Here is a 22,858-nt window from a genome sequence, read left to right on the forward strand (position 1 = left end):
GGGATGCGGGATTTGCCCAAAGGGTGGAAAGAAGGTCTATTTAAAATAATAAAAAAAGTCGTGGTGCTGTTGCAGTGGTATGAGAGCTTTAACAAATGAGAGAGAGAGAGAGAGAGAGAGAGAGAGAGAGAGAGAGAGAAGCAAGAGGAGGAGGAGAAAGGTGGGGGGCGGGGGGTGTGGAGAGGCTGGTGCAAAAGGAATGCGCGTTTGCAGGAGGAGGAGTAAAGCGATGATTGTGTAATTAAATAATAAAACAATCCTTAAGTCTGATTTGGAGAGAGCTCGACCGGGGTCCAGAGGGTGGAACCGGTGAATTTTTCAACTTCCAAGTTTTGCAACGAAAGAAAGCGAGAGAGGGAGGGGGAAAAAAGAGCCCAGAGCAGAAAAGAGAGGAGTTTGGAGCCGAGCGGGAGAGCGGGATTTATCGTTTGGGATTTTTCAGGAGCGCGTTCCGATCCCTCTGGGCGGCGGCGGCGGCAGCAGCAGCCTCCTCGCTCGGCCGGGTCAGACGCGGGGCGAGGCGCGCGGGAGGGCAGCCGGGCGTGGAGGAGTCGGCGCGGGCAGCGGCGGCTGCAGCCGGGGACCGCGCGCCGCGAGCCTCTTCCGCCCGGGAGACCTGCGCTCGCGCCCCCTCCCTCACCCCGGCCTCTCCCGGCTCCCCCACCCCACCCCGCCCCCACCCCGGCCCTCTCCCGCGCGCGCCCCTCCACCCGCGCGCACTCGCTCACGCTCCCCCTCGCGCACACACATGGTCGGCTCGCGGCAAAGTTTCGCCTGCGGTCGCCACTCCGGGATCCTGCCGCAGTGCTCGGGGCTGTAACCTTGAACTTTCCCAGCGCGGTGACACATTCTCCTCGCTCTCCCTCCCGCCCTCTCTCCTGCGCCCCCCTCCCCGCCTTTTTTAAAAAAGCATTTCACCACCAACTACCACCCCAATCCAACCCACACCGAATCTTCGCGCACCCCCTAGCCCCCAACAAAAACAACAACTGCAAAACAGAAAACAAATCCCCAAACCCAGGCGAAAAGCAGCCAACACCGGCGGCGGCAGCGGCCTCGGCGAGCACGGCCAGCGCGCTCGGACTGCAGGAGGGTTAAAAGTGTAGATTGGATTTCACCCCGGGAAATCTAGCACGCCGAGTGAACTTGAATCTTTGGCTATTTAAGGAGGACTGGGTTTGTTGTGAAGTTGCGGTGATCCAGCGCAGAGCCCCGTCCTGATTGATCGCATCGCGGGGCTCAGATGACTGTAAAATGAATAGATGAAATTCTTGCTTCTCGAAGATTTTCTTGGGCATCTCCGGGAAAGTGCGTTTTAAGGCGAAGTCATGATGTATTCTCCCATCTGTCTCACTCAGGTACATGCCTCGGTCACTTTCTCGAGCTTTCTCTCTAGCCCGAAATGCCTTTGTTTTGTTTTGCTGCTCTCGTCTGCGGACAATTAATGGCTTTAGTTAACCTCCGCACACCCCGGTCCCCCTCAGAAGAAGTGGCCCGGAGTCGCGGCGGGGTTTGCAGGGCGGCGCGGGAGCCGGCGCGCGGCCCCTAGCCCACGGCCACCGCGCGCGCCGAGCCCAGCGTCCTGGGCACGGAGAGCGGGCGCCCGCGCCCTGCCAGGGCAGCTGGGCTGGGCGAGGCCGCAGGGGATGGGCAGGGCCCGGGCCCCGCAAGCGCTAGCCCGCGCGCGGCCCCACTAGTGCCTGCTGTACCCCTGCCCAGGGTGCCCGCCGCCTCGCTTGCGCGCCGAGGCGGACTCCGGCTTTAGAGGAGCTTTAGGGGAGGACTGAGCCCTTATAAACAACCGGTGAACTTGGGCGAGGGGACTCCAGTAGGAGTCCTTGTGGGCGCCTCTGGACTCCGCTGCAGGCAATGGGCGGGAGACGAAGCGACTCGGAGGTTGTGGTCCGGGGACCCATTCCTTTGCTTAATTTGGGGATCTGAAACTCAGGTCCATCGCGATCCGCACTTTGAGGTTTCCAGTGACCACGCCACAAAGGCGGTCTGTACGTGGTCTCGAGTTAGTTGGTCGTGGTGAAAGTTAAGGACTTTTAAAACATGCTCATTTTGTGGAGACCTGTTCATTTGACGATATTTGGGCGTAGGACAGAAAGAAATGCTGGAAAGTAAGGTCATTAAAATTTTTTCACTCTGAAAATTGTCCTAAGACTTTAGGAACAGTGTTATGAAATAGAATAGTGGCTTTATACTTTTGCAGGAACACAGTTTATATAATTTTAAAGCAGTCGGTCAAGTGGAAAAGTGGCGAGACCAAACAGACTTACCTGGGGGCATCGCTGCCCAGCTAACTAGCCAACTGACGAGCTGACTAAATATCTTAGCCCAGACTTGTTACTTGAAGCAGTATTTTAAACCTCTAAAGGTATGGGGCAGTTGACTTCAGCTTTTAGGAGGATATGTCACGATTCGTAATTGAGAACCATTTTCTTTGACATTGGCTTAAAAACTAAACAGTTGAAGAAGTGTCGCCTAGTCTAAGGTGTGTTACAATTTTTTAAAAAACCAGTATCATGATGATGCATTTTTCTGATGAACAAATGATTAAGGTTTCAATTGTATGACAATTAGAAGCCATTGTGATTCAAAAGGACTGAGGCATTCATAAATTGTGAATGAAGATGAAAACAATGATAAGGCTTATTCAGTGATTGGATACAGTCCTGTAGCTTTTTGGCTGACACATTTTTTATTGTTTATATTTTGTTTGGCATCTGAGTATGATTAACTTAGATATGGCTATTTTCAGCAAGTAAACGTGCACTTTAATTTAACAAAACTGGAAAAATGAGTTGCTGAGCTATTTGTATTTTTAAGGCTGTGAATAATGGCCAATAAATACGATGATAAAACTGTTTCAGGTATAACGAATTGCCTTCAGCTGCAAAAGTTACCTTTCATATTACCCATCAGCAGGATTTTTTTTCCCTCTTTCTGGTAAACCACATCCATTTGACATTATTTTTACATTATTGAAGCATAGTTCAAATAAAACAAATTGAGGTAAGGTTTTCACTTGCAAAGTGCTGTACCACTTACTCTCATGTAAAGGATTGCTTTTCTATATTAGTTCATATTTCCAGGATCGGCTTTTCAGAAACATTGCTAGCGATTACATTGCATTTTCGGTTTCCTCTAAATATGTATTGAAAAGTCACTAGCTTCATCTAAATTTGTGTAAGTTAAAAATAATATTGTAGCATCGTGACATATGGAATATTAGGAGCATATACAGCATAGTCATTCAGCTATCACATTAGTATTCAAGGGTGCATGCTTACCAACACTAATTCATGATGACTGATATTCTCTACTGTTTTAATAATGTAAATCTAAGTTGACATATTGAAACTGTTTTGGGGATTTAAGGTCTAGACTAGAGAAGAAATTTTAGCTTTAGAATTCTCATTTTAATATCTGTGTGACTTTATAGGTAGTGTAAGGTGTTGCAAAAGTAACATTAACGGTGTTACTTTGATATCAGACCAGTAGTTTAGTTTTGTGTTACAGGAGCCTAATAGCTGCAGCAAAACATTTTTTAGGATATGTAGATACAAAAGAGAGAAACATTCTTAATTGATTGAAAACTTTACTAAGTGTTTCAGTTGTCACAAAAGGATATCTAGGTTTTAGAAAGAATTTTCAGAAGGAGCTACAGTTAAAGTTGATATTTATCAAAGTGTTATTCAAAAGTATCAGTACATGGATATAAATCTGTATTTATGTATCAGTATAAATCAGATATAAAAAGAAAATTAAGAACCATCATATATGATTTTGTATTTGCTTTTTCTAAAAATAATGTAAATCCTTAATAGTATAACTTTCACTTGGAATGATTGCATTGAATTTTTTTCTTCTTTCACTGTTTCTCAAGTTCTTAAGGTACATTTTAAAAACTGGTTTACTGTTATATAGCAGTGCTCCAAGAACATCTAGTATTTATTCTTCTGCCTCTATATTGAGCTAATTTTCCATCCCTTTCATGGAGACCGCTGTTTCTGTGAAGAAAAAGAAATATTTCCAGTAGAATTAGGACTGTTTACTTTTACATTTGAAATTTGTAACTAGGTTATTTATTTTATCAATTTAATTCAACTAAAGGAAGTTTAAAAAGAGAAAGAATTGGCATTGCTGAATGCCAATGTGTTTTAATAAAAATTCTGAGAGAGCAAGGTGGCATATTACCTTAGCATAGAGCCATTAGATCTTAGATCATTTACATGCTTTGCTTTCTTAAAAAATAATTTTCATAGTTGTTTAAAGTATTATTGTGATAATCTATTAATTAGGACATCTGAATACCTTAATCACTTTTTTTTTGATGAAGACAAGTTACTATGCTCCATATTCATATCATTCAAAATCACTAAAAATATATTGTAACAGCATTAGAAAACAGTCATACTTGGGAGATGATATTCTAGTCATGTTAACACAGAAATATATGTGACTTGCTGAAAATCTCTACTTATCACTTTTTTGAGGATATGTCTCCATGTCAGAAGTAAGTGTTTTGCTTGAAAGGAATTCACATAGTAGTAAAGCCCTGAAAGATATTTATAAGGCAACTGTGGACTGAGAAAGTTTGCTACTTCTATTTATCAATAGGAAAAAAGTATGTTTTAAAACATTACTTGGCAGCATTGGCAACAAACTCAAGGCAACGTTAAAAAACATTGTTTTGTGTGCATTTGCTAAGAAATTCCAAATTCAGCCCTCAAATTTGCATTTTGATTGTTTAAATAAGTTATTAAAATTTTGAGATCTGTTACATGATAGATGATTGGAAGCTCAAACAAATTTAATCAAAGTATGTTTGATGTCTTTATAGGAAAATGAAATGTTACTGAACATAGTACTTAAGGATAAAAGTACTTAGAAGTTAACACATTGCTTAATATCTGTTAAAATAATATCGTATTTTTAAAAGTATGGCAAGGGTAAAGTGAGTGACGCAAAGCTCCTCCTGCCCCCATGTACTCTTTACATCTCAAGTTTTTAGTTCATGAGTATATATGTATGTTTTTTGATCATATCAATAAATCATAGTTAAAGTCAGAATATAGGAAGTGAGTTCCCAAAGCATGTTTGAGTCCACATCTCCTTGAGCAGGGTTTCCTTTTGCATATATTTCTAAGGGGGATAAACAAAGTTTTTGTAGTTACAGTGAATGCTGAAAGCATGGCATCAGAAAGTATATGGAGATAGGGAGGTCTTATCATGGGCTGTGGTTGCTGTGAGCAGGGCTGCCTTCCCACACAAAGAACAGATTGTGGTTTAACTCTTTCCATGGCCTAGTTTAATGTGCTCGCATAGTAACTGAATTGTTCAAATCTCTGCTGGAAACTACTGATCGGTTTAATGATTTCCTCTATGGCATTTGGTTATGCCTCATGCTGTGATGTAATCATCTACATTCTGTATTGTTATAAAATTTTGATTTAGGTTTATTCTGCTCTAGAAACATTTTACAGCGATATGTTAAAACACTTGAAAACTGCACTATTGATTGGATGGGATGTACACCTCTTCCGGATCTGAACTGCAGACTGCGAACATGCTGCAGTCTTTAGCGTTGAAACTTTGAATTTGATCTTAAAAATGAGTTCATAACTCTATGGGAGTTTGGGGGTGTCTTCTTTGTTAGAGTGTCATTTGTGATACTTTCATCATTTTTACCTGATGGAATTCATCAGTCTGCTGATTACATAGAATTTATTCCACATAGGTCAGGGTGACCAGCACTAAGACGTCAATGCTAACTTGGGATATAAACAGTTAGAGAAAGTTATTTTGTGGTTGAGGTGACAATACAGTGACCAGAAAAGTGGCCGCAGTGGAAGTTCTCATTTGTTTCAGATCTGGCCTTATTGCCCGCATACAGTGTGCACGACTGGATGTTAAGCTCTTTCTCGGAACAGTAAGAGGCCTGAGCTTAGGAGACAGGTTTTACCTATGGCAGGAAGTAATGAAATACTGACTGCTTTGGGAAGTAACTTGAAATAACTGGAGGTGCAAATTATCTGCCACTCGTTGCCGCCTCCCTCCCTTATAAAAGGCTTACATGAAACAGGCAGGAAAAACACAGGAGCCTAAGGTAAACCACTTAATTCACAAGACGGGATCTCTCCACGTGCAGATTCACAAGTCCATGCATACGGGCACCCACAGCCCTGTCCAAGAATTCAGAGGCGTAGCAGATGAATTGTATTGATTCCACAAAAGCAGGGAGTGACCAGCGGTGCACTCCTGGTGTCACCCTGCCACTGCATGCAGAGACACAAAGAATGTAAAGTTGGTGCCAAGTTGCCATTTTTCATTGTTCACCTCAGATTGATTTTTAAGGGGTTTAGAATAATTGCCACACTCATGTGATCGGTTAACAAATTAACTGACTCTGTGGGGCTTCAGACTCTATAGGAAAGCTGCCGGAAGAACATCCGAGTCAATTTTGTTTCAACTTTAGAAACTTTTATTTAAAAATGCAAGAGCGTGTCTGTGGGTCTGTTAGAGAGTAGCAGCGCGCGCGCGCGTGTGCGTGCGTGCGTGTGTGTGTGTGTGTGTGTGTGTGTGTGTGTGTTGGGGGCCAGCGTTGCTGGTGGAGGGAGGGAATGCGCTGCTCAAAGTATGGAAACCTTCTGTTCAGGACACTGATACGACAAGCTGTGTCCTTTGCCCACTTTCCCTCACTGTATACCAGTTTCTCTAGTTACCACTCTTGGAATGGTGCTGTTTCAGTGTTGGAATGTTGGACGTTTGATAAGAAAATGGATCAAGTTTAATGGCGCATGCTCTTTGTGCCACCAGCAGCCTCTTGCTGAGAGCATGCTCCAAAAGCGGGAACTGTGTGGCATTACACTGAGCATCTATATGCTTTGTGTTTCTGTGCCACAGAGAAGAGAAATGAACTGTGGCATCGCTCCTGCCTTCTGAACAGCTCTGCTCCGATTAAAAAAAAAAATCTCACTGTGTTCTTTGTAAAATGGTACTGCTTAGTGTTAGTTGGTCAATCAAATATTTAAATATTGAATTAGGTGCCAAGCATCTTGGTCGCTTACGTTTTAAAGAATGTAGGATACATGGTGGGAATGAGGGGGATGGGGCCAGAGTGGAAAAACAAATATAAACCTTATTTTCTTTTTTAGGAGGGAGAATCAACCTGTGAGTTTTGGTGGAAAAGGGGCAGCTTGGCATACTTTATTTTCTTCTGGTCCTGCTATTTTGATAATTTTAAATAAGAAAAGAATGTTATTTTTATGCATAACTCTTGGTACCGAATTGGGAATGGGTTGTGGTCTGATGTTTTGGAGCCTTTAAAAAACTAAACTGACTGTGTATGTCTTCTTTTTCCTCCTCATCTTCCACAGGATGAATTTCACCCATTCATCGAGGCACTACTTCCACACGTCCGTGCAATTGCCTATACTTGGTTCAACCTGCAGGCTCGGAAACGCAAGTACTTTAAAAAGCACGAGAAGCGAATGTCAAAGGATGAAGAAAGAGCAGTCAAAGATGAGCTCCTCAGCGAAAAGCCTGAAATCAAACAGAAGTGGGCATCCAGGCTCCTGGCCAAACTGCGCAAAGATATCCGCCAGGAGTACCGAGAGGACTTTGTGCTCACCGTGACTGGCAAGAAGCACCCGTGCTGTGTCTTATCCAATCCCGACCAGAAGGGTAAGATTAGGAGAATCGACTGCCTGCGACAGGCAGACAAAGTCTGGCGTCTGGATCTAGTCATGGTGATCCTGTTCAAAGGCATCCCCTTGGAAAGTACCGATGGAGAGCGGCTCATGAAATCCCCACATTGCACAAACCCAGCACTTTGTGTCCAGCCACATCATATCACAGTATCAGTTAAGGAGCTTGATTTGTTTTTGGCATACTACGTGCAGGAGCAAGGTAGGAGCAGATTGTTCTTTCTTCTAGCCCGGCACACACTGCCCGCAAACCCCACACAAGGAACACCTGGCTTGGGTTAGATGGTCCTGGAGGCGCCTGGGTCTCATTCACCTGCTCTGGGGAGAGTGGCATGCCCTCCTCCACTTGCTTGTCCACTGCCATGTGCAAGCTATGGAAATAGATGTGGAGCTTTCCTACCTGGGTAGGCATGGATATTTAAAGGCCACAAAGAGATGTGTTTTCAAGTGTCTTTGAAATAATACACTTTTTCAAAGACACAGGATAGTCCGAAAACTATAGTTTATTACACTTCATTTTTTGTCCTCGGCTACATTCTTTGCATCTAGTCATCTTTTCCCAGTTTGAAAATGTAACTTGATTTATGAATAGTCAAACCGTCCTTTAACAATCTTTGTATTAACCTCCTAACTAACGAGGTAGATCAACTTTGTTCACGAATCTAGTGCTATTGCCTTGAAAAATAGAATTAACATTTCCTATTACAGAATGCTTAAGATAGCCAGTATCAGAAAGTATACCTTACGTAGACCTAGATTTATTTAATTTAAATATTTCTATCAACACCTACTTTTGATTGTGTAATATTCGCTGTAGATTAAAGGGATCATAGTTCTTGTCTAAATAATTTATGTTATAATATTTTCCCAGAGTGACTTGGGAACACTTAATATTGTTCGTTTACTTGAGTGTAAATTCATAAAACTTACCGAGGAGGGAAGTCGCAGCTCTCCTTACAGAACAAAAACAGAAAGTAGACTGGTTACACTGGATTAAAATAAATCTCAAAAAGAATGCAGAAACCGCATACCGTACCTATTTTAAAAAATCCTTGATAAAGAGAGTGGTATAAATGTTGCCTGAATGATTCAAAAATAGGTGATATATTTTGCTGAGTGTTTTCTGGGTTCATGAAACATGTTTATTATTTTTATTTTTCTTAATATATTTTCTTTAAGGAGGTTTAAAGAAATACTTCAAATAAATATATCGGTATATAGATGTCCTTGTATTAGCACAGTCCATAGTAAAACATTTTAAAAAACAACCTGCCAAAAGTGGACTGTAGTTTAATCTGCCATAGGTGGTGGGTCATTTGCTAACTTGGCCTGGTGCTAGGGAAAGTGGCCTGCAGATAGCCAGGTGGCAGACGGTTATCTGATATGTGTTATATAAGTGTGGGATTTAGTAAATGGTATGAACTTCATCATCATCCCAAAATATAAAATACCAGAATTACTCTTTTGACTCAGAAATCTAGGTACTTACTATGTACTTTTTGTCTTTGTATTTCCTTGGTATAGTTTTAGAGATATGCTTACAAGTCATTTAAAAATTTCTAGTTTGATTTTCAGTAATGGTGCTTGATATCATACGTTTGGAAATATTGGTTTTTTTTTAATGAAATACTGCATTCAATATTTCTATACACTGAAAAATTAAAGTCCAGGTAATGACGGTTTGGGGAAAAAAATTTTTTTTCCCCTGTGTGTCCCAAAATAAAAGCTCATTAACACATGACACTTAATTTGATTGACAGCTGTCTAGGAGGTGACATTTTAAGGTGGGCTGTATATATGTGTTGGATTGACTGTCAGTGTGTTGTAACTCTGTTGTGAAAGTCAAGGCTGGAAGTAAAGTTTTAGAAAGTGGGTCATGTAACTTTTTAGTGCAGGGAGGGAAGGTTTGCAAGCACTTCACTGCTGCTCACCTTTTAGCTTGCTTGAAGGCTAGTCCTTGAGGTGTGCACGCATGTACATTCACTCCTGGGGCAGGCAGCCAACTCTCTTGGTTGATGAACTGACAATAAAGAACATATCCTTTGGATTTGTGAAGATAGATTGAAGGAAGAAAAATGCATAAATGCCTTCTGCATTGCACCATCGGTCATGATAGTCATAAAGTTGTAAGCAACTCTTGCAGACCACATTTTCAGATAAAACATTGATTTTGTTGTTGTTTTTAGTCTCTCTTTTAAAAACCTTTTATTATTTTACACTGTGCACCTAATTTATATCTTCTGCTACCTGTGAGTGCACCATATCTTCCTAACATCTGTTGGCTTTTTCTTTGAAAAAGTCACATCAGGATGCTTTTGTGTTTTCCTTTTTTCAAAATTTATATCTTTTTCCTTTGGTCAAATGTAGGTTAATTATGTCATTTTGCAGTGCATTTGATTAGAGAAAGAATTTTAAAATATAAGTCTGTAGTCAGTCAGAGGGCTGCATATCTCCCATCGTGACTTTTTATTTCTCCTCTAAGTGCATGAAAATCCACTTAAGTATGTTTTATCAATCAGGTGAAAAAGTATAAAGAAAAACATGAAAGAAAAATCAGAAAAGAAAAATGTAATGTTTGCAACAGAATGAGCAACAGAATTACCTTTCCCCCCCTTTTTTCTTTCTCTCCCCACTTCTAAACGACTGGGAGGAAAACATGAGAAAGAACAGAGAGAATGCCAAAGATGGTTGCCACTGGCACCAGGATTGGCATCAGACCCTCTTTGTTTAGCTCAGGATGCCTGTGATTTGTTAGTTGGCATCCGCATTGCAGTGTGGAGTGATGTTACAATATATTGACAATTTCCAGATCTAGAAATGTCAATAGTCCTCTTGGTTATTTATACAAGATCACAAACTGCATCTCTTCTGGAGAATGAAATAAAGACCAACAAATAATAAAGTTCATTGTTGACCAACTTCCTATGCTTTTTCCCTCTTTCCCTTTTGGTTCAACCCACACTTTTTTTTTTTTTTTTTTTTTCATGACCAGCAGCCTCAGCCTCATCTTTTTTTGAAATGTGGAAAGAGTTACTAGAGCTTTGACACAAGCTCTAGTGCTACATCTGCATCTGATACAGTTTTGGGGAGAATGTATGCATTTTGAAATCAGTTTTGATATATAGTTCATTAGACTTGTGCATCCCATGGCCGCAAGGCAGAATTTCCTTTAAAGCTAAATCTCTTTGTTATTCAGCCTCTTCTGTGCCTAGAGTCTGGTTGACCACAATTTAGTCCATTTTTGTATTGCTCCATGTTTAGGAAAGGGTCATGTTCAATATAGTCATTTATAAAATGATACCACCCCCCACTTTACCTAAAATATACACATCATGTGGGAGTCCCTGCGTTTAAATCCATAAAATCATTTGACGGTATTGATTCAGAGGGCTGCGCTTCGGCTGTTTCGTTGCTACAAGAACCGCCATTTTGTTTGTGAAGTGCCAGGCGAGGGGGAAAAAAAAGGCAGACACTGTGCTGGATGCCAATAATGGTTGCCAGTGGCACCGAGGTTGGCATCAGACCCTCTTTGTCTAGTTGCTGAATGCCTTTGATTCGTTGGTTGGCATCCGCATTGCAGTGGGCACACTGAAAAGTTTTTGACAATCCCTGAATGAAAGCTGCTTGCTTGTTTGCTGCAGCAAACCTTAGCTGATAGAAAACCCTTCCTTTTATCTATTTTTTTGGGGGGGTTTCTTTCTTTTTTTTTTTTTTAAGATGGTAACAGATTAAAGGAAAAACAGCTCTGAAGTGGCCTCCATTTTCCCCAAGATATTAAAGATGTCCAGTGATTATTGGGCAGGTGGTACCTATTCCCCATATTGTCTTTGTTACTGCCTTCTTGAAAGCAAAGCAAAACAAAACAAAACAAAAACCAGGCAAGCCTCGCACAGCACACCTTCCCGGGACAGAAGTATGCCGTAGGATTCTGCGTGTGCTCTGGGAAGGGTGTGGAGGGCTAGCTGGCTGCAGTGACATGGAATGCACTTGCCAGGACTGACTGTGGCTTTCAGTCACATCACTGCTTATTTCTTAGGCAATTTTTAGTTCCTTCAGTTTCCACACTTCCAAATTTTACAGTAACCCATTGAGAGGACCTTTCTATTTTTTTTTTCTAGTTAGTAATGTGTAACAGGGTAAACGTTAAAAAAAAAAAGAGAAAACCTTCATGAGGAAACCTAATGTCAGGAAGACCAACCAAAAGGCTGAAATAATTTTGGTTGAAGTTTCCTAGATGGTTTGCATTCATATTGCTTTCTGGTTAACCACCATTATCTCGTTAATTAATAAGAAGGATTAGCAGTGCTACCCAAAAGGCTGCACAGAAGGAAGTCTGGCCTGTGGAGGCGTTGAGTGGCCACACTGTGTCCTGTCTGAAGGGTGGCGTGGTGTAGGGGGCTGGGCTTTCTCTGAGGCAGGAAAGGGTTTTGAAGAAAGAGATGGGTCACAACACACTAAGATGTTTCAAGATCTCAAGAGAGAGTAACTGTTGTCATGAATTTACCAGATTCGAGTTTCAACTCAGCCTGACTGATTTTTGGACTGTGCTTTGCACTCTTATTAAACATGTTTTGGAGTGCTAAAGAGGCCTGGAACCTCGTGGCTCTCAGGAGAGAGGAGTTTCCTTTTTAGCCTTTGTGGAATCCTTAAAATTGTGGATGGCAACTTCTGTTGTTTTATTGGTAACTGATATGATGATCAAAGTGCATTTCGACATTGTGAAAAACGTGACTTGTTTACAGGGGAAGTTGTAATCATTATTATTGTTTTTGAAATAGAATCCTTCCTGGTTGTCACATCTCATTAGGGAGGAAGCAAATGCTAAGAATTGTTTTCCTCCCTCAGTTACTGACTTTTAGAATCCTTTTGGGTAACAATTATTTTTTTTATGAAAAGCTTAAGTAGATAATTGTTTGCAAGTTGACAGCGTATTTTAACCTTTTAATAAATTTCACTTCATTTGCAGATATTTCCCATTATGGGGAAAAGGAAGCTTTCATAATCTGTTAAAACGAGGCTGCTCTCCAGGATGATTTGGTGTGCTTACATTGTGAAATGCTCAGAAAGCATGACATTTGTATGCATGTTTGATTTAGGGGAACACTGTCAAGTTTTCCCATCTAGCGTCCTGTCCTTGACTGAACTTATGAACTCTAGCGCACACTTGTTTGCATTCTGGCTCTCGCACAACTCACCAGATAAAGAAGGGCTCTTACTGGCATGTCTTGCTCCTAGGCTTAATGAGACCTTTGTGGGAACATATATTGTAATATGAGATATGCAGCAATTTTCTCACTGATAAGAAGAAAACACAGCCTAAGGGGCCAGAAGTTTGCCCTCTCTGCCATGATGTTCCTGCCCTGATAGCTTTGCTGGACAATTCAAGAGTTAAACTCTGAGGCCCCAGTTGCCAGCTGGGAAAGCTTGGCATCTGTGTTCTGATATGGCAAACTAAGCTCTTGAGTTGCTCTTAATATGATCTCACTTTTCAAAAGGAAAGGAGAGAGACAGAGAGAGAAGAGGAGAGGGAGAGAGAGGTATGTCGTTTGTTTTATCAATTATGATTTTCAAATATTTAAAAAGTATATAATGATCCACTTTTTGGAGGCAGCGAATGTTGGTGAAATGTCCTGCTGACAGCATTGGGTGTCACTCTCTGCATTATACCCTCTCACCGTATACACTGCTCTACACATTTTGTAAGGAAAAATATTCATCTAGATTACACGTTTGGATTTGCAAATTTAGTGCGCTATGCCTCTTGTGTGGGAAAATAACTCCATATGCAAAAGGACCAAAATGATGTTCATTATTCAGGAATCATGGTAATTTGGGGGAACAGTACAATGACAGGAGATGATGCTTAGGTCTCCCAAGGGGTGCTCCCTGACAGATACAGGGTGTGTGCCTGTAGACTCAGCTGGGCAGGAGCCATTGAGGAGGCCTGTTGCCACTGCTTTAATTCTTTAAAGTTTCTGTGTTCTAAAGTGGTACCTAAGAGGTATATCCACACATAGCTGTACTATAGATTTGGTAGGATTTATTATTTACTTACTTGTTTTTCCCTAAATTTGGAATTTACAAGGAAACTGCCAAAAGGAAATTAAAGTTTTAATCCTCCGTTAACTTTTTTAAAAATTAATTAATTTATTTTTGTCTGTGTTGGGTCTTCATTGCTGCACGCGGGCTTTCTCTAGTTGCGGCAAGCGGGGGCTACTCTTCATTGTGGCGTGTGGGCTTCTCACTGTGGCGGCTTCTCTTGTTGTGGACCATGGGCTCTAGGCGTGCGGGCTTGCTTCAGTAGTTGTGGCTTGCGGGCTCTAGAGCACAGGCTCAGTAGTTGTGGCGCACGGGCTTAGTTGCTCCGCGGCATGTGGGATCTTCCCGGACCAGGGCTCGAACCCGTGACCCCTGCATTGGCAGGCGGATTCTTAACCACTGCGCTACCAGGGAAGCCCCCTCCATTAACTTTTTACTCTTAAGTTTGGCACTATAATTTGGAACAACAATCCAACATATCTAATGAGTGAAGTCTGTCTCATAAACTTTCATTCTGCTTGACTGAACTGAAAAACTAGACCAGTGGGCTTAAAAAAACTGTTTTATGACACTTTTACTCCTGCCATCCCTGCCAATCAGTTGGAATTTCAGCACCTGAAGAGGGAGGGACCCAGTGGGAGGCTGAGCCAGAATTCATAGAAATTGGAATTCATAAAAGTTGAGATAAATAGGTTTTCATGTCTGTCATCCCAGTGGCTTACATGATAACTGACTTTATAATCAAAAGAATCATTATTGCTTTGTTGGAAGGTTAAGGTTTCAGAGAGTGGAAGTAGCCTAAGAGGCGCTCATTAAAATAGGGAATTATTAAATATCTGAAAAAGATGGGCAAAGGCGAGGGTGATCCCTGGCTCTGAAACTAGTTTTAGGTGGAAGTGTTGCTTCAGTCTGTGAAAAGGTAGCATTTCCTAGTTTGAAGTTGAGGAAAGTTGAACTCGTGACACTTGAGGAGTTTGTCCGTGTATGCGCTGTGACAGAGCAAATGATCAGCCAACGTTATGTTCAAAGCAGTTTTACAACCTTTTTTCCCCTCCATCCTTGTGGCAGAGGAATAATTTTAGAAATCTCAAGGACTAGTGGTTATGTGATGGGAAACAGGAGTTATTACAGCAGCATGCCTCAGCGCCAAGCATAGCAAGAGGGGAGCTTCCTCTTCAAGCTCACTTTTCTGTGGCAGCGTGGTATGTCGTCTCATCTTAAAGTACATTCTTGGGTCCTTGAACTCTAATTATGTGATGTGGTTAATTTCACTGAATTCCATTGTTGGGATTTGGCATAGAGAATAAATCACCAAACTGCAGAGAACTTGCGAACTTTAAGTGCGTGTTGTGGAGGAGGGAGTCTGTGGGATTAGTTTGTATTAGACTGGATGGTATAGGATGTGAGGCTAATGGGACTTGAATGCTTGGGCTTTTTGGTTGTTATATTATTCAGAAAATTGGAAGAAATGGCCACCAATTAACCAATGAGGTGGAAAGACCTTGAGGCTGAATTGAAGGCCACACATACGAGAAAAAAATATCCTCAAAATTACATCAAGCAATCTTCTAAGAGGGGGATGCAAACTCTTCTTGTGCATAAATATATTGTTTATAATAAAACACTTAGATACACATATTCTCTCTGTTTATGATGATAGTTTAAACAGGACAGCACTGATGAATCACAGACAAATTAAAGAACTCTGAATAAGAACTACATAATTGAAAATATGGGGTGATGGATGAAGTAATTTTACTAGCTGAGAGTTGCCTGGAGGTTGTTTATTTTCAGAATCCCACTTTAAGGCAGTTCAGAGCATGTAGTAAGTTATGGATGAAGCACAAATCAGTTGAAAATGGGATTTGTTTAAACAAGCGCAAAAAAAGAAAATAAGAATTGCTTTTGTGAAAAAATTCTTTAAATATATTGCAGTTTTAAAATTCTGGCTAGCGTCAACTCCGTGTCTCAAAATAGAAAATTTAATAAGTAGTATTGAGTTGAATTGTAAAATACATGTATCTCCCACAAAACTACACAAAAGCATTTAACAAGCATCAGTTCATAATTGTGACACTAATACATATTCTGATGCAGCATGAAGCTGAAGATTTTTTTTAAAACTTCATTTTTCAAAACTCACATTGAAAAATATACCTGGAGAAATGTATTGCTGTTAACAGGGAATGGTAGAGTTTAGGACAAAAATCTGATCATAAGCACAGATGTTAAGATAGTTATTTGAAATAGGGTGTATTTTGTAATTCGTGTGAGTAGGGGATTACATTTGTGCCCATGTTAATAACCCGAGTATGTCAATATGAAGTCTATACCCCTCTATTAGTGAATTCTGAAGTGTGAAAAATGTTCCTGCTTAGGACAACTTGTATTTTATTATTCTGACATCTGCAGTTTCTGGATGGATTACCTTAAATTTGCTATGCTATGTTAAAAGCCTTGTTTTATGAGGTTGGTCTCAGCTTCTGGCCTTAGTGTCAGGAACCCTGCTACGTGATGCAACTTGCCTTGTTAGGTTTAATTGACCAAAGCTGATGTGTTAAAACAATTCATTTGTGTTGTAACTTATGCCCTGGCTAACTTGCTACCTGAATCCTTTGACCTTGACTTGTCTGGGTCATGAAATGGCTGCAAGCTGTTTGACCTTTCTATTGTGTAGTAATGTCACTGTTTCCTCTTATTCTTTTATGGTAATAGCTGACAAAAAGCCCCAGCCCTGACTTTACACCCCAGTGGATTCCAGGCGTCCCTCCGCAGTAGTGATGTCTTCTGTTTGACATGGTCTAGCCGTAGAAGTGACTTTCTTTTGTTTGCTGACAGTGATAGGGACAAATTTGCAGTCCTCCTTGCTCCAGGAGGTGGGGGGTAGTATTCTGGCATTTAGAGGGATTTGGATTTCTTCTGCTTAGATTTTCAGTTTCCGTGTTTTATGATTATTCATATCACCATTTCCTTTTCCCCTCTCTGAGGTTGGCTTTTCAGCTTTTTATATTTATGGTTTCCTTAATAATTACTTTTCAACATTTTCGGCTGTTACAATAAAAATATTTTATTGTCACTATATAGGGTAAAACTGGTAAATTTAGTTATGCTTTGGATTAGCAATGCGTAAGTCCTAAAATGACTGACTTTTAAACTTCACCTCTTAAACTTGTCTGGTATTGGAAAAAGCTGTATACTAAACATGTAGGATTAAAACAAAATTTTTAAGAAATGAGAGTCATGTTGTAACTTTACATAGTCCATCTTATAGTTTTAGAGGAAACCTATTCTTGTGGCTTAGATAGCTAAATTTCAAAACATAGTGAACCATTGGTAAATTTGAAGCTTTTACTTCTTTGGGGACATTTGCCAGCATGTGAAATTCAGTGCTTATTTTAACAAATATAAAAATTGTGTTTTCCCTTCTTTATGAAACCCTCCTATGCAAAAATAGAGAAATTTACCTCTGTTCTCTTCCGAAGCAGTGAAATAATTTTATTTTTAAAATATTGGAAATGCCTTCTAAAATGTTAAAACACAGATATTTTTATCCTACCAAATTTTTCTTTGCCAAATATGACATTGTAGTTCATGATTTTTCCTATATTTGCCAGATTAAATATTTAAAATCCAAGCTGTTACATTTTATTTTTAAATTATTAGAGGAAAAAAGGAAGTTTAAGTTAGAATGTGCATTTCCTTACTTGTATGTCCCATACTGTTTATCCATGTGTGTGGATACACTGACAGATGAGAGACAATGTGGTCCAGGCACTAGAACCTTGGAAAAAAGCATGCAGTTTTTCTATTCCCATTTAAAAAATATCTGAAATGGCAGGTGAGAGAGTTTGTCTTTCTTTCTTTCTTTTTTTTTTTTTTTTTTTTTTTGGTTGTTGCTGTTTTAAACTATTTTTTCCCCAGGAATGTTCACAAGATCAAGGAATTTAAATGCTTTTCAGCATTAATTGTGTTGATAATCCAGCATCCTGAGGATCCAAGGAAGAAAGGTAAATGAAACGTCTGATTTTAGTCAATAGCCTCAGTTTCTCTCTCCTGTCCATAAAATCCAGTCTAGACTTGAAAACACCTCTCATGCCTTTCTGCTCATTCATTGATGTTTTCAGTGGCGGAGTCTACAAAGAATCGAGTTTGGATGTGGTTAGTGGGCTAACGGGTCATATGCAGTGGGACTGTGATACAAGAACAGCGGCCAGCCCCCAAGTATTTTTAAAATGTCTGTGATTTCTTCCAGAAGTCTGCCTCAGTTCCTCCACTGAAATGATGTAAAACAAATCGCAGCTTCTGAGTTAAAGAGCCTAAGTTCCTGGATCATGTGTAATTGATGTGTGTGTGTGTGTGTGTGTGTGTGTTGCAGAGTTGAAAAGAAGTGAAGGTAGAGAAAAAAAGAGAGAAGTAAGGCCTAGATCTTTCAGGAATTACTTAAGAAGGATGGTTCATTCATAGATTGAGGAGTAAATAACATACCATTTAAAATATTCTATCAGCTTTGCATTTTGGATTCCTTCACAGTTGAGCACATCTCCCTTCTTCCTGCCTTTTAGTTTTTGTAGAACATAGAAAAATAAGTGCATGAATCTGACATGTCTTCATAATCTTGGTTCTTCTCTTTATGAACTTTGTGACCTTGGCTACGTCACTTAAGTTCCACGTGCTTTAGTTTTCTGTTTTGTAAAATGAGGATTAGAATGCCCACTTCACAGGGCTGTTTTAGGATTACATGAAATAATTCATGTAAGTGAAAGCAATGATGTTATTAATAAGAGTGATTATTGCTCTTTATAAAGGAACACGGCATAATATTGACATCCGGAGAAGATGCCCAATAGTGAAGAGAATGAGTGATTAGGTGTTGCAGCAAGAGGTCATCAATTAGTTTATGTGTATCTCAGGTGATAAGACACTCCAAAGGGAAAATGAAAGTCCTGATGACGGTGATGTGTATAGATATTTCCTAGTAGGAACATGTTCCTAGTTGTGTATGGTTTTTATATCAACTTAAAGTAGAATTACTGTACAGTTTTAGCAGTCCTCTATATTAGACTTATCAGAGAGTTAATTTCTTGATCAATCTAGGAGTCTCTGAAAGGAGGGAGTAAAATAATTTTGTTAGTTGGCTCTTTGAGTAAATAACTTTGTGTCAAATGAAGGGTGTAGTAGGAAGTACTTGTAATTCATTGTACTCCAGTGAAAACACAGGACTTTTAGTTATAAAAACATGAAATTGCCAACATTTGGGAGAGCTACACTTATGTTTTAGATTTGGTTGGACAGAAGTGGTGATGATGTGGACTGGATTGTTCTAGAGGAGGAAGCTGCTGGTTTTTAGACTCAAGTCTGAAAGTGTCTTATTTAAAAATGATCCCTAGTTGGGTCAAAACTCAAAATGTTTCATTAGTTACATGAATTGTTTTCACTTTATTGCCACTGGACTCTTCCTCTTTAAGTCAGTCTTTCCCACTCGTTCTTTTTTATGGTGTTAAGAAAATTAATTAAATAATCTTTAGAGGAAAAAAGTTAATATTTCTTACTTAAAGTGATGTCACTTTTTCTAAGAACAACTGAAAGCCAAATGGGAAGTGGTTAAAACATCTTCTTCTCCTTCCCAAATTAGATTTGGGATGAGCGCTTGAGTTTTGTGGCTCTGGTTGGTTGGATCTGGTGGTCCTGAAGCCTCTTTTGTGGGCCAGATTTTCCTTGGGGCACCAGTCATGGTGCTACTTGTCCATGGACAGTGGGTTGCTCCTCTCACTTACTTTGTACAGCAGATTTGCAAAGTGGACACGTTAGCCCATACCCACAATCTCTACTAGGGAAATACCTTATATCACACGTCACACTGATGCAGTGCAAAAAAATTTCATATTCTTCTATGCAGCATTTTAATTATAATTATACTTAGGGTTTCTGGCCAGGAGTTCATAGGAAAAGTTATCTCACTGTTTCTTTTAAAGGGTAACTAGGGTGTGCAGAAAGTAGAATCAGAACATTGATTAGCTTGCTTTGATTCTGGCACATAATTTTTAATAATCTGTGTCATGTCTTTTCTTTTTGAGAACATACCTGGTGTTTAGTTGCTATTCTGTTCAAAATCAAGAAGCATGTATTTTATTTAGTACATAAAAAAGTACATCCAAAATTTTTTGACATGTGTAGACTGGATTGCTGTTGATGGCAGAAGGATTTAGTATTTTGTCCTTCTAATACATTTGAAAAGCTTTGTTTGCGCTTAGGATTTAAAGTTGATATTGACCTGAAATGGTCAATATGCATTGACCATGTATGCAAATCGATGCATACATGATTCTTAAATACTGGTTGCCTTTCTTAGCCTCCTGGTGAAGCTGACATATTTCTTTAAATTTCCTGATGGTAAAGCATTAATATTTTTGGTTAAGACTTATAGTTATCATGTAACAGTATCTGTTCTATTTATAGTCTCCAAATAAGGGAAAAGCTGCTTATAGTAATATGAGGATCACTGGTCTTACAATAATTAAATAGACTTGTTATACTACATTAATCCCTTTTGGAACATTTGGAATGACTTCTTAGTACTAACAACACAGTATTAGGGCCTACAATTAATCTGCTTTTTGTATCCAACATTTGTATGATATAAAACGTGTATAGAGAAACATATTTCAGGTTTAAGATGAGTTCATAGGAGGACAAAATGAAATTATGTTGGACTATTAAGGAAAATGAATATGATTCTAAGTACTGATAAAATATGGAATTCATTTCGAGTTAGCATAGGTAGACAAATTGTTTTTCATAAGTTTTTGTTTTTTTGGCGAAGACCTTTTTTGGGGCTCTCAGAATAACTTTTTGGGACTTCCCTGGCGGTCCAGTGGTTAAGACTTTGCCTTCCATCGCAGGGGTTGTGGGTTTGATTCCTGGTCGGGGATCCCACATGCCTCATGGCCAAAAAACCAAAACATAAAACAGAAGCAATATTGTTATAAATGCAATAAAGACTTTAAAAATGGTCCACATAAAAAAAAAATCTCAAAAAAAAATAAAAGAATCACTCTCCGCCTGAGGTCCAAGATTTGCACATGACACACCAGATATATGCAGTATGAAATGGAAACATGTGTTCAATCTAATATCCCGGAGGTGTGTTAACACCTTGTGAGCTGGTGTTTCTTGCTTGGTCCCTGCATTGATACAGCTGTTTATTAATCCTGGAGAAAATAAAGCAGACCCAATTTCAAAGTCTGGTCCAATCTTGTCCTGTGTTTCATGGAAATGGTTTAAGTTAAGGACAGACTGGGCATTCACTATTCAAACAATTATTACAGATTTGTTAAAGAGAGTTCTGAGTTAGAATTGTGTTTACATCTTCTGTTGTGTAAGCCCCATGAGGCATAATTTCCTCCTCTATGTGGGTTCTTTTGTTTTTGTTGAGCTTTCCACACCTGGGGATGTGAATTCAACCTTGGGTGTTCCAGTTACAGGGAAAAAATTTTGTGAAGGATGTAGTATTAGTTCAATTCCAGGGCAGATTGCATGCATATGTACAGAGTACCATGGAAATGCTGGGATTATTGAGTGGTTTGCAGCCATTTTAGAGCATGTGCCTGGGACCAGCTAACACATTGTCAGGGAAAACATGATGTAGCAACAATATTAGATCATGCAAATGAGACTACTGAATAGTAATAGTTATGGGCAATATTTTGGAAAACACTGATTAGTGACAGTTTTATTACAGCAAATGTATGTATCAAGTCCCCAGATTTCATTGTAATGCACTGAAAACAGATGTCAAAGTGTCCCAAACAGAATTTCATGGTTAATCTACATATTGCATGGAAAGTACAAACAAACCATTTAGAATTCTGTTATTTAATCCTTTTAGAAGGAATGAAAATATACAATTTAGATTTACTCCATTCTTTCTTTTAATTTCAGTTTTTGTTTCCTAGGGGCTGATGATAAATTATTTTTTTTCTTTGCTATTTTCTTAAGATGCATATGGGAGAAGACATATCTGCATATGGACATGGTTTTACTTAACATACTTTGAACTGTAAGTTTCTGAACATAAGGTCTTTGCATTAAGAAAAAAAAAAAGGCTCTAAATTATTTAGTGACCTGGTAATGGAATTACCTTCTTCTATTCCTTTGTTTACTGATGTAGAGTTTCAGTCTATGCCACATAGTGACTGAAGCAGCATGCTGAAGCGGAAGGGAGGAAAATTGGTAGCCCTCCCTCCTGCAAGTACCTGGGAGACTTGGGGGCCTCTCAGTGACTCAGTTTCTTTATCTGTCAAGTGACAGAGTTGGCCAGAAGACTTCCACTATCCCTCTTAGCTCCAGCATCTTAGGAATTTGGCTTCTGGTTACCCTGGCAGAGGGAAGATCCCCTTCACATTAAGCAATGTTTAATGAAGTTTAGCATACTCTTGTTAAATCTGGGATTTTAATACGTTTTATTTATTAAAGAGAAATAGAAAATGTGTAACTTGACCCTTGAGTAACACTTTCATGTTGCTCAATTCAAAGTCCAATAGTCAAATCATTTGGTTCAATCTAGATAAAAAGCTTGCTTTTTAAAGAAAGAGGTCTTTAACTCATAGATTTTTAGAGCTGGAAGAATCCCTAGAGACCTTCTCACTTTACAGCTGTGGGTACTGAGTCTAAGAGAGGCCCAAAGCCACTTTGGTTGTTTGCATTAGTTTTACTGCTACATGGGCATAAATAAGCATAAATAATTAAAAGTGTTATTTTGTGAACATAGCAGCAAGTTTTTTTAGGTACAAAGAGAAAAATTGTGGTTAAAAGATATGTGTTATTTGTAATTTATTGAAATCAGTTGCTTCAAGAGTTCAGTTTTTTTCTTTTATAGCTTTTCATAGGATATATTCTACTGAAGTCACCCTATAGCTATGGTCTTCATGAGAATGACTATCTTTATCTTTTTCAGTGGGTGAAAAAAACTGTTTAAGTTATGGTCAATTAATATGGATTTGATCGTAGTTGGAAAACAGAAAGGATCCATTAAAAATGTACTGCCAGATTTCCAGTAACCATTAAAGGTCATGTTTGAGACTGGTTGTAAGAAAAACTTTTTTTTG

The 22,858-nt window shown here is 39.5% G+C and overlaps 1 protein-coding gene across 6 annotated transcripts in view; it reads left to right on the top strand.

The window, feature by feature from the left end:
• The first annotated feature begins 728 nt into the window (after positions 1-728).
• NFIB (nuclear factor I B) overlaps positions 729-22,858 on the top strand; it is a 233,444-nt gene continuing 211,314 nt past the window's right edge. For 2 of the 6 annotated variants that reach the window (XM_060100736.1, XM_060100737.1), the window contains exons 1-2: positions 730-1,358; positions 7,386-7,917. In XM_060100736.1, coding sequence (XP_059956719.1) covers positions 1,329-1,358; positions 7,386-7,917 — 562 coding nt within the window. In that variant the 5' untranslated portion in view covers positions 730-1,328. Of the gene's footprint in view, positions 1,359-7,385; positions 7,918-22,858 lie in introns of all 6 variants that reach the window. The other 4 variants (XM_060100738.1, XM_060100741.1, XM_060100739.1 and 1 more) reach the window with 4 other exon arrangements.

Source organism: Mesoplodon densirostris, chromosome 6 (assembly GCF_025265405.1).
Source record: "Mesoplodon densirostris isolate mMesDen1 chromosome 6, mMesDen1 primary haplotype, whole genome shotgun sequence".
Taxonomy (NCBI): Eukaryota; Metazoa; Chordata; class Mammalia; order Artiodactyla; family Ziphiidae; genus Mesoplodon; species Mesoplodon densirostris.